This window comes from Zootermopsis nevadensis, unplaced genomic scaffold (genome assembly GCF_977971745.1).
Source record: "Zootermopsis nevadensis isolate Lab colony 2312 unplaced genomic scaffold, Znev_1.0 Znev_ptg000012l, whole genome shotgun sequence".
In the NCBI taxonomy this organism is placed as follows: domain Eukaryota; kingdom Metazoa; phylum Arthropoda; class Insecta; order Blattodea; family Termopsidae; genus Zootermopsis; species Zootermopsis nevadensis.
In genome coordinates, this window is record NW_028259144.1 from 5,187,112 (window position 1) to 5,206,895 (window position 19,784).

The 19,784-nt window shown below is 40.2% G+C and overlaps 1 protein-coding gene across 8 annotated transcripts in view; it reads right to left on the minus strand.

The window, feature by feature from the left end:
* Positions 1–19,784, minus strand: part of LOC110840595 (protein lap4) — a 110,502-nt gene that overhangs the window by 80,001 nt on the left and 10,717 nt on the right. For all 8 annotated transcript variants that reach the window (XM_087347702.1, XM_087347698.1, XM_087347700.1 and 5 more), the window contains exons 3-8: positions 7,512–7,590; positions 6,063–6,152; positions 3,254–3,374; positions 2,797–2,871; positions 1,610–1,827; positions 256–389 (exon numbers count right to left, since the gene is read on the minus strand). In XM_087347702.1, the coding sequence (XP_087203828.1) occupies positions 256–389; positions 1,610–1,827; positions 2,797–2,871; positions 3,254–3,374; positions 6,063–6,152; positions 7,512–7,590 (717 nt within the window). The remainder of the gene's footprint in view (positions 1–255; positions 390–1,609; positions 1,828–2,796; positions 2,872–3,253; positions 3,375–6,062; positions 6,153–7,511; positions 7,591–19,784) is intronic.

A 19,784-nucleotide genomic window follows, 5' to 3' on the forward strand; every position in this document is an offset into this window, starting at 1 on the left:
TTTTAGAAACTGGATTCTACTCCTCAGACTAAGTGCAAGGCTGGCTCAACCAAATGGCCAAAAGGACAGGGTTTCTGTTCTTTTCCTCCCTTTTTCATCCGACATAAAGAATCCCAATTGTGACAATATTACTAATTCACTTGGTCATCTTATCCTTCGATCTCACGAAAACAGTACCCAGTGAACTTCAACTCTAAACCTCTGAAAAGAAACAAATCATCTTAAAAATTATATAGTCTCATAAAACAAACAAACCTATCTTCTCTGGTAAACTCTGTAGGTTATTCCTGTCAGCATTGAGGTTGGTTAATTTCACGAGATTTCCTACTGATACTGGAAGTTCCATCAGGAAGTTCTCTGTGAGTATCAATTCTTGCAAGTTCTCGCACCTAAATAAAGAAAAAAGAAAAAACATCAGGCACATTTCTTTCAAGAAAACTAAAATTAACTCATTCAATATTATAATCTAACAAAATAACTCCACTGCAGAAAATAAACTAATCACTTGCTTATATTCTTGTTTGCCATGGGCATGTGCAAACGGATGCAAAACAGGAAATTAATATAAAAAGGCAGTCCATCTTGGTTGTAAAGATTTACAATAGATGGCATATAACTGTTACATAGTGCAGAGAACTATGTATTGCAGTTGATACCAAAACTGTATGCAATCAGACTTATAATTTTTTATAATATACATATAGCTTCCTACTGCATAGAACCACGTATAAAGACCACTTAAGAAACGTGCTGCATACAAACAATAGAAGCAATGACTTACACATGTAACAGTAAAATATGAAATACAAATATAAATAGTTTGAAAACATCCAGGACTGACCAAATAATTCCCATATTACAGATACATAATGCAGACAGCTAGGCTTCTGCATTACAGTCATTATTTGAAGCAGTTTTCACTGAGACACATTAATAGTACATATACAACTATCTTGACATTTGAAGCTTGAACAATATCACTATAGAATAAAAATTTACTTGGATATTATCCATCGTCTAGTAATAAAACGTAAAAAACGTAGTTTCGGAGATGGGGCTCTATCTCCGTCTTCAGGTTCCTACTCAGTTGGGCCCACTAGATAGAGCTAATCCCTATCTCCGGATTAGCTCTATCTAGTGGGCCCAACTGAGTAGGAACCTGAAGACGGAGATAGAGCCCCATCTCCGAAACTACGTTTTTTACGTTTTATTACTAGACGATGGATAATATCCAAGTAAATTTTTATTCAATTGACTCTTCACATCGTCAAGAAGTTTTAGATTTAATATCACTATAACCTAAATAAAGTTTTTACTTTTATAATCAGAAAACTATCTACAGTTACATTATTGAATTATTTATTTCACCTCAACATACGCAGCCTATGCAATATTCACGCATGTACACTTAAAAAGCACGTATACATTTATTTCACATTTAAGACTCTCTACCAGAAGAACACATGATAAGTTTTAAACACGCAGACATTATTTTATGAAAGTACTTTTTCAGAATAATGTTGTGTAGATGGATATTCTTATTTTTATTAGCTTAACACACAACAGTGCGCAATCTCTAAAATTAAAAATTACACTTACAGTTACTTACTTGCCAATGCTGGGATTCAGGATGGCCAGTCTATTCTGATCCACTTTGAGAATCGTTAACTTCTGAAGGTTTCCCAACCCATTAGGTAAAAATTCTATTAAATTCTGAGACAGATGAAGATCAGTGAGGCTTGCAAGGCCACCAATCTCATCTGGAAGGTCTTCTAACCGATTCTCAGAGATATCCAGGCAAGCCAACTTCTTCAGGTTGCCAATTTCCTGTAACATGTTAAAAGCAATCAAAGCTGAGTTGGGCTGGCTGAATTTGTTGGGACTGAGCCACATTTGATTCAGCCACAAAGCAATGAAGATAAAAACAAGCAGTGTCCTTTCCTTATTATTTCTCCTACATTCTTCCCCTCATATTTCTTTCTATCCTACATTCCAACCCTCCTCTTCCACTTCTTGTTTTTACCCTCATTTCTTTGTCTTTGGTGATCTCTTCATTGGTCCACAAAGGACCTTGATAAGGGCCATTTCCTACCCTCTGACCCTTGCATTCCTGACCTACAATGTATTCCCCTTCCCCTCCCCCTTCTGGCCAGACTGTGGTCTGGTCTTCCTCCACTGGCCCCATTACTCTCACCCAATCCTCACCACGTTCTCCACTTTCATAGCCAAGCTTCTACCTTGTCTGATTGGTTCCCATATCTTAAATCAATTCCTCGTGCATGGCTTACACATTGCTCTGATGATGTACCTGTGAGTATCTGTTAATTGTATTGATAAAAGTAAAAAACTTTCTGGTATTCCTTTGTTGACTTTTACCTGAGGGCCAAGGCCAAGTAGCATGCCAGCTGACAGGTGCTGCAACATGCACAAGTTGTACTAGTAACACAAAACACTTAATTGTGCAAAAGTTTCTGGCTTGTTCCTTGTCACAGCCTGCAGTTTATGCATCAGGGAGAAGTACAGGCACTTCCTTACCAAAACTGATGGAGGAAGAAGACCTGGGATATAATGTTGAGTAGTCTGGTAGAAATTTACCAACATTTGAGAAGTACTTGCTGCCTCCATCAACAGAGAGATCACCCCGATAATGGGGTGCAGTAAGGACTTTCACATCAGTAAACTTCTACCAGACTACACAGCGCAATAACCCAGAAGAACTTGGAGCATTTTTTAAAAATATTTTGTTATGTATGGGTATTAGACATAATCCACTGCAGCTATATTTGTTGTGCTTACAGGAGGTAGATGCTGAAGTTGATTGTGGTCCAACCAAAGTTCCTGAAGTGATGGAAGATTCCCAATGTGATGAGGCTGTAAAAATAGAAATCGAACAATTACAGCTTATAAACATGGTCAATCTGGAGAAATAGCCTTGGAGTTACAAAAATCATTCATAAGATTAATTAATAACACATTAAAACAAAGAGGAAGTCATAACTGTTGTGAAAAACACATCCCTAGTAGCACAAAGGAAAAAATCCCCTGCAAACCTCGGAATTCCAGGCAGGGAATTTAACGTGGCAGCCTTCTCTCCCCCTGCTTCCATCACTAAACTGAATCAAATTAAAATATAGTACTTGCATTTCCTCCACAGCAGATGCAATTTCACAGCACTTCTGATAAAGACTCAATTTTACTGATTGTTTCTTTAACCAGTATATTTGTTCATTACAAAGTTCAGCACTTCACTTACCAATTTCTCAATCTCATTGTCTCCAAGATCTAACCTCTCAAGTTTGGATAGTTGTGACAAAGATTCTGGGAGAGACTTGAGCAGGTTCTCACGCAGCTCCAGAGACTGCAGGCTCACAAGACTGAAATAAGCATGGAAAATACCCATTACAATTTCAGGGATTAATTAACCTACAATAAAGGTAGTTCACCCACCCCATGGAGCTTTTATACCTGAAGAGAGAAGCAATTAGAATGCACAATGTCAAGAATTCTTCCAAAGTAATTTGAGAAATCTCAATCAAAAATACAAACAGGCAGACATGACCTCATTTAATGCAAATACACATGGAACACTTAAATAATGATATATAACCAGTAAAGTTGATAAAGCATAATTTAATTCTTCTTCTTCTTATTCTATGGCTCTCCGGTCCGTGTTCGGTCCATGGCCTCCTCAATTCTCCTCTTCCATTCGGTCCTTCTGTCCGAGGCTTTGATTGAGGTTTTCGAAACATCCTTTTTATGATGCAAGGTTGTTAGCCTTGCGACCAACCCCCAACCTGGAGGACCAGGGTACCTGTCTTAGTCTGACCTCTCCCCCTCGACCAATCTGGCTAGGAGGCCCTACCAGTAGCTATGCTACTGCCAGTATAATTTAATTAAGTAAACATAAAAGCAGCACTTCAAAAATTATCCTGGCAGCTGCATGTGTTTGATGTGTTTATTTCAACATTCTGACCGTTTATGGCTCTTTTAATGTCTCTGTAACTTAACAATATGTCAAATCTAGAAGTTGCCTAGAATGACTGCTCCCTAGTGGTTTGATACACAACACAGCATGATCATATCAAACACCTATAACTCCTCGATATGTATGCATTAAGCATATGTCAAAAGATTACAATAAAGCTGTCTTTTGTTTTTGTTGTTGTTGTTACATCATATTACATAAGTTGCATAACAGTAAATATTCAGAACTTCCTCCTTCCATACATGTGACTACTTATTCAAATGACAAACAGCAACACAAGTTTCCCTGCATCAACAACGAATGATCTTGAGTTCTTCTCACTGAGTTCCTCATTAAACCTTTCATGATTATGTGCATATACTTAGATGTAGATGAAAATGAGCTTAACAGAAAATGAATGTACAAGTAGGGACTCCAACTATGCTTCAACTAACACGAACGTACAAAATGAAGATTTCTGTCTTCTGGGTTGTTGCGCTGTGTAGTCTGGTTGATGTTAACCAACGTCTCAGAGGTCATACTGCCTCCGTCATCAGGGCGATGATTATGAAGATTTCTGTCTTCTGGGTTGTTGCGCTGTGTAGTCTGGTCGATGTTAACCAACGTTTCAGAGGTCATACTGCCTCCGTCATCGCCCTGATAACAGAGGCAGTATGACCTCTGAAACGTTGGTTAACATCGACCAGACTACACAGCGCAACAACCCAGAAGACAGAAATCTTCATACTCACCACTGTCAAAACCTCAAATCTTACAAGTACAAAATAGTTTAAATATCCATAATATGTTGTCTTTGATTGTCCACTGAAACCACTCTACAGCCGAAAAACTTGGTATTTAACATTACACAAACATTTGCACTGAAATATATATCAATATTATATCTTGTTAAAAGAACTGGCATTGTAACTTGAAAATCAATGCCCTCCATGAACAGTTCATTTTCAATGAACCTGTATCACTTTTGTGAGATTCTTCAATATTTTTCAAGACAAATATATTTTATGATCAAAACAGTTTAGAAAGAAACAAGCACAATAAAAGTTTCAAAATCTTATCACTTCACAGATTCCTTCATAGAAACAACTCACTACATAAACACCCCTACACAAAATATTTTTATTTCTAACATCTTCCTTTTATATATATATATATATATATATATATATATATATATATATATATATATATATGCCCCTTTCTTTTTAACCACACCCACCTAAGTGGTCCGTATTAATAGAGCAAAACCTTTACAAGCTCTATTTCAAATCACTTCATCCTTGAATGAAAAGACAAATAATGCAACCACACATGTGGAACAGAATAAAAATATGTAATTTTCTAAAACAGAGAAACAAAACAGTCACAAAATACCCACCATTAAGCATTTATCCCACTGAACCATCTAGAACTTTTCACATGCCTTAAGTTATTCATCAATCACTTTGAAACCTACAGATATAATATAAGCCCAACTAGTTGCTTTAACATTGAGATAGGTTACAGCAAACTAAAGTTAATTTAGAAATGTTACATCACATATTGCTGTTAATTTTATAAGTACACCAGCAGCAGAGACCTTGGCATACTGCTGCACAAGGAAGATGTGTAAGAATTCATGTTTATAAATGCCAATGTTACACTTCCATACATTAAGGACCTCTATAAAACTCTGTTTAATATATGAAAGTCACAACTTGGACTAAGGTAAAATCAAATGTCATATTTAAAATTAGATACACAAATAAAAAACAAAATAAATAAATAAAACAGAACTTGTTAGTGTTTCATATGTTCAAGAAATGGACTCAAAAATGGTTTGTCCCTTCTTAAATATGCCCAAAATCTTAATATTAATTCTAGTCCAGGCTCAAATTGAATGTGTTAAATTAAAAATGTGTACAGTAAACTTAAAATGTGCATCAAAGGCACCAGAAGTTTAAATAAATATACCTTAAAAGAGATATTCATAAAACTCCACTCCATTCTAATAAACTTTAAGTTGTTACATAACAAACTGGACACAATGTCATGAGGGCATGTGTTAATATAGATGGAATTCAAAGAAATACATTACCTTCCAAAGTCAGGTGGAAGATTGGTAAGGGACATATCATTAAGACCCAGTACTGTCAGGTTACGGAGCTGGGCAAAGCCAGGTGGTAACCTGCAAAACAAAAGCACACTACACTTGCATATACTTCTTGATATCAAGGACCTAGGACACTACTCACTCCCACAAAAAACATAATTACTTCAACATAATTTTCTTTCCTTACACTGAATTTCAATATTATTCTCAAAATTATGCCTTAATCTATCACATCAAAATTTAGTTCTCACTTCTACATACAGAGTACCCATTTAAACTACCCGATTTAATTTTCCTAACAATAAAAAATAAAAGCAGAAATCAGTGCATTGCTCTCCTCCTCCGAAACTACAGGACAAATCAGGCCACAGCATCTTCTATTGTAAAGATTCAGATTCAAACCAACCAACCCCATGATTGTGCAGTCTATGTGGAATTGGCCACTTGACACAAGGTTTGTCATCATCACATTTTCGGCATTCAACGTAACTGTCTGCATACCTCGTAAGATACGAGGTTCTCAAAGTGTCGAGAATGAAGATGGCCGTCTTTTGAGTTCTTGTGCTGTGTAGTCTGGTAGTTGTTTACCAATATTTTAGAGGTGCTTACTTCAAAGAACCTCTAAAATATTGGTAAACTTCTACAACAATCCAGACGACAGCCATAATTTGCATTCCTTGTTTTAAAGTATTGTCTTGATTTCAGTTCCTCCATTTCAGAAAGAAACCAAGTTTTAGAAATTTTCCTTAACAACAAAAAGTAGCATCATTTTGAAAACTACTCTAAAGTAATTATGTATTTTTGAACAAAATGTTGCCAAATGGCTATCACAACAATGTCAGAAGTAGGAAGATATGCCACACCAGGAGAGCGATGCACAAATAGGGACTTCACTGCCTACACAGCTTCAACATCACATTCCAATCGACACTACACGGTCCACCTGCTGACTGCATCATTGAATAAACCACATACAAACATATCATAGCCCATAGTTACTGACCTAGGGTATGGTATGTCTGACAATAACAGAAGCTGTTCAAGTAGCTTAGCTGGTCAGTGGTCAGTGAGTCACATATCAACATAAATAGTCTTCGGCAACATTGCCACCATGATGAGAACTGCTCTTACACAAGCCAACTTAGACCCATGCGCAAATGGAAGGATTAGGTGTTAAAATGAGAACAGATTCAATCGTCTAAATATAGGGTGCAGAAAAAGGATCTTGGAAGCACAGGAATGAGATTTCTCAGTTTTCCAAACAGATCAGGAATTTCTCGACCAACCCCACTCCAAGTTCTTGGCTATTCAGTCGATTATGACCATTGAAAATGTTTGTTGGCCTGTGATAGAACAGAAATCTATCAATGTTATCTCAAGTCATAAAATAAGAGAAACAATACAGCCTTACTTTTCATTTCCAAAAATGCATACCTGGGGATGGGGTTGCTGCTAAAATCTGCCACTTGCAGAGACCGTAGATTCTTGATATTCTCTGGAATGTCAGTAATGTCTGTAACAGAATATTGCATTAAAGTGAACCAAACCATGAGAAGCCAAAGGATGTTTACAAAAACATAATTTCAAAACAAATATTACTAGTGAACACTGGATTTTCATTCCCAAACTCAGTATAAATTAACTATAACAGTTAAAATAAATCATAATCATCCACAGACATTTCCAAGAGGATGATTTCTCCCATTACAATGATTCCTTTACTGTTCTCTAAGCAAATGCTCTACTTATATCTATGTAAGATTTGAGGTTTTCACAGCGGCGAGTAAGAAGATTTCTGCCTTCTGGGTTGTTGCGCTGTGTAGTCTGGTCGATGTTAACCAACGTTTCAGAGGTCATACTGCCTCCGTCATCAGGGCGATGAGTATGAAGATTTCTGTCTTCTGGGTTGTTGCGCTGTGTAGTCTGGTCGATGTTAACCAACGTTTCAGAGGTCATACTGCCTCCGTCATCAGGGCGATGAGTATGAAGATTTCTGCCTTCTGGGTTGTTGCGCTGTGTAGTCTGGTCGATGTTAACCAACGTTTCAGAGGTCATACTGCCTCCGTCATCAGGGCGATGAGTATGAAGATTTCTGCCTTCTGGGTTGTTGCGCTGTGTAGTCTGGTCGATGTTAACCAACGTTTCAGAGGTCATACTGCCTCCATCATCAGGGCGATGAAGATTTCTGTCTTCTGGGTTGTTACGCCGTGTAGTCTGGTAGATGTTAACCAACGTTTCAGAGGTCATACTGCCTCTGTCATCAGGGCGATGAAGATTTCTGCCTTCTGGGTTGTTGCGCTGTGTAGTCTGGTCGATGTTAACCAACGTTTCAGAGGTCATACTGCCTCCGTCATCAGGGCGATGAGTATGAAGATTTCTGTCTTCTGGGTTGTTGCGCTGTGTAGTCTGGTCGATGTTAACCAACGTTTCAGAGGTCATACTGCCTCCATCATCAGGGCGATGAAGATTTCTGCCTTCTGGGTTGTTGCGCTGTGTAGTCTGGTCGATGTTAACCAACGTTTCAGAGGTCATACTGCCTCCATCATCAGGGCGATGAAGATTTCTGTCTTCTGGGTTGTTGCGCTGTGTAGTCTGGTAGATGTTAACCAACGTTTCAGAGGTCATACTGCCTCTGTCATCAGGGCGATGAAGATTTCTGCCTTCTCGGTTGTTGCGCTGTGTAGTCTGGTCGATGTTAACCAACGTTTCAGAGGTCATACTGCCTCCGTCATCAGGGCGATGAGTAAGAAGATTTCTGCCTTCTGGGTTGTTGCGCTGTGTAGTCTGGTCGATGTTAACCAACGTTTCAGAGGTCATACTGCCTCCGTCATCAGGGCGATGAGTATGAAGATTTCTGCCTTCTGGGTTGTTGCGCTGTGTAGTCTGGTCGATGTTAACCAACGTTTCAGAGGTCATACTGCCTCCATCATCAGGGCGATGAAGATTTCTGTCTTCTGGGTTGTTGTGCCGTGTAGTCTGGTAGATGTTAACCAACGTTTCAGAGGTCATACTGCCTCTGTCATCAGGGCGATGAAGATTTCTGTCTTCTGGGTTGTTGCGCCGTGTAGTCTGGTAGATGTTAACCAACGTTTCAGAGGTCATACTGCCTCTGTCATCAGGGCGATGAAGATTTCTATCTTCTGGGTTGTTGCGCTGTGTAGTCTGGCAGATGTTTACCAACGTTTCAGAGGTCATACTGCCTCCATCATCAGGGCGATGAAGATTTCTGTCTTCTGGGTTGTTGCACCATGTAGTCTGGTAGATGTTAACCAACGTTTCAGAGGTCATACTGCCTCTGTCATCAGGGCGATTCTTAGTATGAAGATTTCAGTCTTCTGGGTTGTTGCGCTGTGTAGTCTGGTCGACATTAACCTTCGTCGCCCTGATGACGGAGGCAGTATGACCTCCGAAACGTTGGATAACATCGACCAGACTACACAGCGCAACAACCCAGAAGACGGAAATCTTCATACGTCCATCTATATACTCCCTATTCTATTCTATATTTATACTGGCCTACTTCATTTCTTGTTTCTCCATGAAAAACAAAAGGTTTTGTCCTGAACTTGCAGATGACATCACCATTCGTATTTAAAATTACTAGACTATCATCTGCCAATGTGAACTGAGGGAAACTACAAAAAGCAATAACAGGATAACCAATTGAATGGCCAAGTTTAAATGGCATACTAGAACTACCAACTGCACCGTGACAATTTCAAGTACATCAAGGATAATTCCCGAATCTTTTCAGCTTCACAAAATCATCACTGCACCTAATTTTATGCCAAATAACCCCAGAAGTTGGCACATTAATCAAGAAACCTAAAATCATAGGATCTGGTGATAACAGAGTTTAAAACACAATTGCCTCACGCACTTTAGCTTCCCATGAGAGGTTGTTTTATCCCCCAACTGCCAAGGAAGAATGCTTTTTCATACCCGGTGAATATGAAGTGTCAGTGATACATATATCTTGGATGTGATGAAGAGAAAAATACCAGTTTCTGCACATGAACTAAACGCCAACTGTCCATTCCACAGTCAGACACTCCGATAAATTCTAACAGCATTCACTTGATTTAGATACACTGAACGCTGTGATTTTGCAGTCTTCACTCCAATTCAGAAGAGGGCACTTTCAAATCCCAACCAGGACACAAAGTATCACAAGGTAATAATGATGTTCTTCAACCCTCAAGATGGAGACAGTACACTCCAAAATGCTGGCATCTACCAATCATTCCACATGGCACCAGAACCCAGAGAAACATCATCACCACCACCGTGAAAACGTCAAACCTCACACATCACAAGATACTTTGGGCTTTTATTTTTATGGGCAAATACAAAAACAGTACTTCAAATGGAAAATGACCACTACCTTAACACTTCTAAATCTGCCATTGATAATCATATGACTTCCCACTGAATGTTACACAAGCCATAAAAATGAAACAACTTTAAAGCAAGCCACCAAAATCTGACACATTGCGGGACTTCCTTTCCTCTCCACCTGTTATTACAAAATTTACTACTCTGCAGTACTTTAAAAGGCACAATTCACGAAGTTGCATTACATTACATTTCTTATTTCAGAGAATTTCTACCTTACATCTCACTTTCTCTCCTTCCAGACACCTACTTAAAATGGCCTTTCCAAACCCAGAAAAATCATTTATATATTCCAGAAAGCATCTCTCTTCCAAATGAGAATAAAACTAGTGTACAGTAGCTGGGACCAAACAGTGCGTTTTGCCTACACCAGTAGCTTGCAGGTAGAAAGAAAACAAACACACATACTGTGTAAATCAAGGCCATTACCAACATAGGAACTGAGATAACTAGCTACGAAGTACTAAATTTAAATTAAATCCCCGGCGTAACAGCTCTAGAGAGCCAAAGCCGACTAGTTGGCTGCTGGCCTCACGTTCACATGCCTAAGCAGAGGTGAACGATCATCCAACCAGATATTAGAGTGACGAACCCCCAGCCATTGCTAGTTTTCATGACCAGATTACGCTACTCATTGTAGCTCCCCAATTTCCTCACGATGCTGGGTTGGCACCGGTCCCATACAGTGGTCGGAAACCTCGTGAGAAAATGTCTTCTCCCCAGAGACTCGAACCAGCGCGCATTCCGTATCGCCTGTCCGAAGCATGATGCCTCAGACCGCGCGGCTACTACCACCCCTTCGATCCCCTTGGTTTTACTTCTAACAGATGTGGAATGCACAGATTCACCCTGACTATTGTACCTACAAAACTCTGGAACAGACTACATAACACATAATTTAAAAAAAAGTTGTCAGTGGAACCATGGTTCCGGAGAATTTGACGTAAATACGTCTATACGGAAAGGAAGTTTATATATTGGCTTTATCCTAAATATTTCCTTTATTCATGCTTTACAATTGAGTAAAGTTTGATTAAGACTTTGCTTATTTAACTTGAATTAGTTACGCTTAAGATGGCTCTGTGGTAGCTGAATGTAATGTAATGTAATGTTTTATAGGTAACAACAATGCCGAGTAAACAGATGACGTTTCCTAGGTAACAAAAATGCTTGAATGCTTAACTTGAATTAGTTACGCTTAAGATGGGTCTGTGGTAGATGAATGTAATGTAAAGTAATATATTTTAATGTAATGTCATGAAATGTAATGTAACGTTTCCTAGGTAACAATAATGCCGAGTAAACAGACGACGTTTCGTAGGTAACCATTGTTCCCCTTTTTTGCCGAATGACCCTTCCTTATAGACGTATTTACGTCAAAAAAACATCATTACTGCCCATGTCATGGAGTTAATGTTCCTGCACATCACGGCTGTGCATTCTGAACAGATCACAAAGGCATCTTTCTGAAACAAATATAGCACCACCACACGGACAATGTTTTGTTTGTGGATTCCCATACAAAAAGAAACCCGAGCAGGAATTCTATAAGAAAAAAAAAACAGTTTCAAAAGGAAATGGGGCAGGATGCCGTTACACATACGAATTGTTTTCGTGGACGACGCACAGTTGCCAGAGTAATTGTTTAACAAAGGATCAACAACACGAAAATCAACCTTGCAAAGAGTTGGCAACGGTGAGCCGGCGTGGGAAGTGGTCGAGATGGAGCGGGTGAACGGCCCCCACCACGAGTTCTGCAGGTTCAGATGAGCGCCTCCACCACACACACACACCAGCCGAACCGGTTACAGACACCACTTATATTTATTTACTCAGCGAGTGGGAGGACTTCCTGAAACCCGGAACGAAGACCGACTGAATTTGGCCATTTCATAGCTCACTGGCTTCTTATCGCGGAGATGAATTTGTGGCGGTTTTTCTCCGAGCCCTTCGGTTTTACCCTGTCAACATCATTTCACCGGTGCTCCATACTAACGTACCATCAGTTCCATCTTGCATTCGCCTGGAGGTACTGAGGAAAACAATAATATATCAATGAATTACCGCGAAGACTAAACTTTGACATACGCGAGAAAGGTTTCAGGAACACGATAAAGCACTTGGTTTATGCTGCACCGATACGAACCAACATGGAATCCCCTCGACAACTTTTAACGTAGAAACCAAAACAACAAATTTCTCTCCACGTTTAATGACCCTTCCTGTGTGCCTGACGATGACAGAGCATTTCCTTCCATGACTCTTCTGAGAATCAACAGTTTTCGTGATGAGCAATGCAGCCAGAGGCAAGGTTTGTTGCAAAAATATAACTGCCTATTCTTGTACTAAACTTATACCTGTTCTGAGACATCCTAAATAGCAAAGCAAAGCAAACGAGCTCTGCGTCCACACGCGTAAGCACCACACCGTAAAGAACGGAAATAGCCTTCGAAATTTTAAATTCACGGCAATTTATTAAGAAAGTTACTTATAACTGCAAACAGTACACACATGACTCAGTCAGTAGAGTAATATATAAAGCTGCATTTGCTTGATTAAGTTTTTAAGTTAAATTTCAGTTTCTCTTGCAGTGACTAGCATGCAACCCTCCGGGGGCGCTCATAACTAGAATGACCTAGTTCTTAATTTCACGCCAAAGTTGCTCTGGTACTGCCAAACGCTAACATTAACACTTTAAAGTCAATTGGCAACTATACCTACATCCTGATTAATCAAATATTCTATATTTATGTGTTTCATTCGATTCTCAAAACAGAGATCGATTATTTCCTGAACCAGCAATGACAAACTGATCTTTGTAATGGGTTTTCTATTAAGTACATTGAATGTCCCCTTGCGGCCCGCGGGGTTGTGAACCCCTGATCCACACGTCACTTTGTGGTGACAGTTGGGAAGTCAGACAAGACAAGAATACAAATTTTCAGTGCAAAAACCTTTCTAAAAGCTGCGACTTTGAGGACTGTGTTATATTTAAATCGATTTTGGGGGGAACGAGCTTTGAGCACTGAAACAAGAGCTGGCTCAGGATCGTGCAAATTGGTGGATCAGGTAGCAACGGTGTTGATTTCTTCCTCGATTTACAACAACCGTCTCACACCCAAGCTGCCTGTCGCCTTCTCTAACGACAGGGCTTTTCCTCCGGGTACGACATGCAGTTTCCAGTGGCCTCGCCATCAAATGCCTGCACAGACTTGGGCCGCTGTAGTACTGAAACCATCAGTTCAATTCCCGCTCTGGGCACGGGTTTGTTACAGTTCCGTGCGTGTCATCCTGTGATGGTAAGAGCCTCACGACTGCCCTGCCCTCAACCAAAGAGCCCATTTGTGTCGTCGTTCTTATTCCTTAAAAGACGGGGAACTTACTGACAAGCCCACACATGGGTAGTCCATAGAAAAATATATGACACTATCCACCTATGCGATAAGACAGCCTGTGCTCCGTGATTTAGTAACATTCTCGTTTGATTTCCCTGACAAACACTGAAGGAACTCAGCATATAGACCTCGCAAAACACGTCAAAGGCGAACTTAGTCAATACTTTCATTCTTAATAGTAGACACATTTCCTTCTGTGTGCTACCAACCACGTCACAGTTTCCGCATTCTTTCTGGGAGCAAATATCCAGTACACCCACCAGTCCACACGGCAAACATTGACAGAAAAACCCACAGCCCCAATTCATCTTGATTCAATCAGCCGAAGAATTTCAGCTTCTTACAACTGTGCACTTTTATTACGCAACGTTCCAGCTGCATTTTAGCACACGTTCATTCCTGGGTTCAATCATCACGCGGGCGAGCCACTCGCATGCTATGACTAAGTTCCCTCTCCCACTGGAATGCATGGTATGTCGGATCGGCCCCGCCCACCAAGAGCCAGGCCATGTGTCAAGTGTGGTTCAGCGCGAACCACTTCCGTCGGCCATACGCGCATGGTTCTCGTGACGTCACGGAGACACTGAAGACTACTTAACACGCCATGACAATAACGTGCATAACTTCCCGTAACTGGATACATCATACGAATGTGAAGCAGAAAGATTCAAATGTTGACTCAAGGGGTAATGACCAGACTTTCGGCTTCAAAATACAGGGCACACCTTTCTGAAGCCTTACGGACGAACTTGTAGCACACCTCGTCAATACCAAAGCTCGCTTCTAGATACGATACTCTCCGAAAGTGACTACGTAAGAGGTGCGATCGGAAGGTTTCCAGACTGCGCGTATAAAAACCAGTACACTTATCTCAGGTATTAAATTCATCCATCACCTTCGCAGTAGTTCCCCTGGGAGTGAACACAACGATCCCAGCGCCGCTGCCAAGCCTGGAAGCATCCCTGGAAATCTTTCTTTGTCAGCCTGTCAAGCACCATCTGCGATTCTGCCTGAATCTCTTACCAAAGACTCGCCAAAACGGCTACGGAAACCTATGAAATGCTAAAGCAAGCATTTGGGGAGTCCGCAATGGATCGTGCACAAACTTTTGTGTGACATTCACGTTTTAAAAATGGCCGAACCTCTGTCGATGATGACGAGCGTTCTGGACGACCATCTTCGAGCACAACGCCCGAAAATGTTACGAAGATTCGGCAGGCCATTCACGAAGATCGACGTCGTACCATCAACGACTTGTGCGACATTGTTGGGATAGGCTATGGGACCTGTCAGCTGATTCTAAAGGAAGAACTCCGCATGCGACGCATCCTGTCTGAGGACCAGAAGCAGAATCGACTTCTCGTTTGTCAGGAGCTCAAAGATCTTGCAAGAACCGACCCCAACTTCCTTTCTAAGCTGCGTGTGACTTCTTCCTCTTCCCAAAGATGAAAATTCAGCTACAGGGAATGAGATTTGAGACGATTCGATCGACGGCGTTTATTTAAAACATTTTTAATTCTTTTGTAGAATTTAATATTCAACAAGAATAAAAAGTCTATAATTGTCTGTAGTGTGATTAGCTTTACAGGCACAGAACTGCAGTAAATAAACTCTACAAACCAACGCAAAATCAACGCATTTGGAACATATTTTATGTGATATCTTACCGAATAGGTCTGCAACAAGGCCTGGGCCTTAGCCTGGTAGCAAAGATAATGTTCAAGCCTGGGTCTGGTTCAAATGATAGGAACCATGAGTGAAATAAAACATTTTGAGCTTTCTCAGGCCTTTCTTACTTATTTTTTTCGAAAGTAAAGTTATTTGCAACTGCGCTCATGTTATGCTCAAATGCCAAAATAACCACAGATGTTCTTAAAGCGTCGTTAAAAAGTTCGTTCAAGGATTACAGGCACTGATCATTAAAAGAAACATTGACAGCCAGGGCAGACTGTAAACACACTGGATCTCATTCGGGCTGGAATAAACGGAAGTCCGGCTTAGGTGGAGTACGGTTAACATACACAAGGACAAATGGTCTTCAGACCGGGAAGGGTGAAATTCTAAAATGTCGGCTCCCGCAAATCAAGCAGCGCCAGGCGTGGTAGTGCGACTGAATTACGAACGAACGAAGTAGAAGGCACATACACGGATGATGAGAAAATCATGAAAACTCAAGTCATAAACGACTGAATTCACTAGTTCATGCCAAGGGTCCAGTGATGAGCTCTTGTAGACATGGTAAAGAGAATTCCTTGGCTAGTCGAGATTATAAAAAAAAAATTCCAAGTGAAGATATGCCAAATCCATACTGGGACAGAAAGCGAGCACAGCAAGACAAGTGTTTAACGTCGTCGTACGGCTTCCTACACCCAGACAAAAGCAAACCATACTAGAAAGTTTTCATGCATTGGCATCTCGAAGACTACTCAGAATAAAATTCAATCCTCTTGTCAAACGGACAGATTTCAATAGAATTTGGTAGTATGCGTCAACACCGCATGTCATCCGATGAATTTAATTTTCGTCCATATCCGCCCAACATCAGCCCCAATTTATATGAAGGTAAAATCAGACAATATCTCCTCGCACAAATATATTGTTGTGCGGAATAAAAACATACCTCACTAACTTTTTATTTTAAATAGTATGTGATTTCGTGTATATTTTGACAGTGCCAGGACAAAGACGTAAAATTCCTGACAGTTCAGACACGTAAAATAATTATCTGTAAAGTTAGAAGAAATCATGTTTACTGGATCTTCAAAAAAAAATACAAAAGAAATATAACTGCAAAATTTACGGAGAAACCTATCGCCTTTTTCTGGGTAGAAACCATTACCCTGAAGATGGAGACAGGTTTCTACAAGACAACGTGAAGTCATTACCCAGAAAACCACAATCCAACAAGTCTGTGTCTGAAATAAACTAAAGCCAATTATGAATTAAAAAATAGGAAAGAAATATTTTGGAAAAAAGCGTACTGAATTGGAGCACACATTTTCACTGACTCTACTATTCTATTTTTCAAACCACCACCACCTTCCGGTTTATTTCGTTACATATTCGCCAACTGAACAAATGTTCCAAACAAAATATAAGCATGTCGATGAAATACGCAGTAGCTAATTTTTAGCGCTGGGCCATTTCTGAGCACTCTAATAAATTTCGATTCGAACTTCCTATAAAATAAAAAGTTTTAGGTTTGCCCAGCAAATATTACAATTACCTCGACCACCCAGAGCCAAATGTCACTGAAATCCGTTCAAAGGTTTCGGACGTGAACGCTAGCCGGACTCAAAGTCTGTTCATTTCTTTCATTAAACGAAGCGAAAATAACACGCGGAATTTACGAGTCCGTTTAGAAAAGAAAACATTTCCAGTTGCACTGCACACGCTGAAAATCTGTTACACGTGGATATTGACGCTTAAAAGATCATCCCGAAGTCTGCAATGACAAAACTCCAACAACCTCTCAGTACCCAACTGCAGCATAACAGACAGGTACAAGTTTACCGACGTTTCAGAGGTCCTTGCTGCCTCCACCACGACGCAAAAACCCCGAAGACAGCCATCTGTTAGGCCAGTGGTATTCAACCTTTTTTATTCGCGTACCCCCAGATATAATTTCTCTTCAACTTTGTACCCCCAAAGTTGTTGGTGTATAATTCAAGTTATACGTAGTATATAATCTACATCTAAAATAAATTAAATCAATTACATTACTGATAATTCAGTGTTTATCATAAAATAATATTGTTTTTAAATTTCACGTACCCCCTAAGATGTCTTCGCGTACCCCCAGGGGTACGAGTACCCCAGGTTGAATACCACTGTGTCAGACTGTATCTTCAGACTCACCGCCGTCAAAACCTCAAATCCTATACAGCACAACAGTTCACAAATAAACAAGCATATACACGTCGTCCCAATATTTTGCCTTGTACAAGGTCCAATTTCCCATACAGGTTATTTATAGATTGCAACAAACGGATGCTCTCTGAAGACGCACAAAATGGAACGGCTATATCTCGCAAGATGTGTAAATGACGATTAAAATAGACCCTCCAGCCAAACGAGACACACTCCTCTGCTCCTTCCAGACAACCAGTTGTAATAAGAAGTCTGTAACGAGGCGTGGCAAACATTTCTGCCATCTAGCAACAGACGACAAAGCAGAAGAGTTTACATTTATCGAAAGGGTTCTTGCAATTTTTGGACTTTGATTTGGATGGACATTTTCCACAGATACAAATCGCGTGCTGAACTGTACGGCTACTACGCAGAGAACAGGCATATATCCCTAACGAAGCTAATGAACAGTAATGAGACAAATTCATTTTACATGTTTCTGCGTTTTACTTTCCTTCCTAAGTTCATTTACAGACTCTTTCGCAACTGTCGAACGGAAAAAAAATCATGATGATATGGACAGGAAGTGCAAGTGGATTTCAGGTTATCATGGTGGCGAGCATGATGACTGTCTTCTAGGTTATGGTACCGCGTGATTTATCGCAGATACTGTTGCAAACCTAATAAAAAGAAACACCCATCTGCCTACAGTCAGATACGATCTTTACTTGTATTATTTCTTATTCTACTGAAAAAAATTATTCAAATATAACTTGTATACAGCTTAGTGAGATATACATTTTGAACCACGCATTGTAGTTCTGAACTTTTCTTTCCCAGAATGCCAACAGTACCAACTGCACTAAAATTCTGAGGTACGACGAATACGACTTCATCGTCTGCTGTCACGCGATCCAAAGAAGGTATGAAACATCAAAACCCTGCGAAATGCCAGCAATAGTCATTCAGAAACTTCGTGTTCTACTGACAGCATTTAACACCGAATAAGAGCACCGCGTATGATTGGAGAAGTGGTCGAAACCTATTTGGAGCTACATTCGTTTTAAACGCCACGACAAACATGTCGGTTATGCCAACCTGCTCATGTGTTAAAAGTACACAATATACGAGGGGCCGGGACCAAATCGTACGTTATAAACGCGTTTCTTCCGCAACACGTGTCAAAATTACTACCTTCAGCTGGATTAAGTGTATTACATCACCGTCTCCTTTCACGTACGTACGAATGGAGAAATAAAAAAAAAATGAGGTCAAATACGCACGGAAAACAAAGGATGCGCGAATTACGCAGTACAGAACATCGCGATGGTGTAAATATGTTTACCGACATGGCTTCTTTCGGCTATTGTAACCGAGGCCTATTGCCACGGTAGCACGCACTCTGTTCACGGAACGCTGAGGATGCGGGTCTAACGATGAGTCGATTTCGCAACTCGTCACACCTGCGTCACAGCACAACGTACGGTCCTCTGATCCATACTCGCAGCAGACTCCAGTTTGGTGTTGGTGTCCAGACAACAGTGGAAACATAAATAAACTGGACTACATTATTCTTTATGTCGTCATAAAAGTTATACTCAGAGCAGAATAATTATTGTTTTCGTATGGGCCATTTCATAATAAACACACGTACAAGTACTCGCCTTCAAAAGTCTGCCACCTGCCTGTCTTTTAACACATATTTAGTTTGTAAGCTGCCAGCCTGTTCGAATCTTGCGACAAAGCAAGAACACACGAAAAGCTTCATGTAACTTGTCAGAATGCAAAATCACACAGCAGTATCGAAATTTTAGTTTCCCTTCATGGCTTCTCAACTACGACGTTTATACAGCGTCGAGTGGAAAGATGATGGTGAATGAAGAAGTATTTCAAGGGACTGAAGAAGAATACGGATGGCCCCTTGATAACGAGCCCCCAGGCCAAGCATCCGTTATTTCCCAAATTTAGGAGCACTGAACAGCGCGTGGAACTCACGGGCTTACACCAACGTTACTAGATAAATGGCTTTAACACATGACACGTGGAAAATGAATGTTTGTCGCGTAAC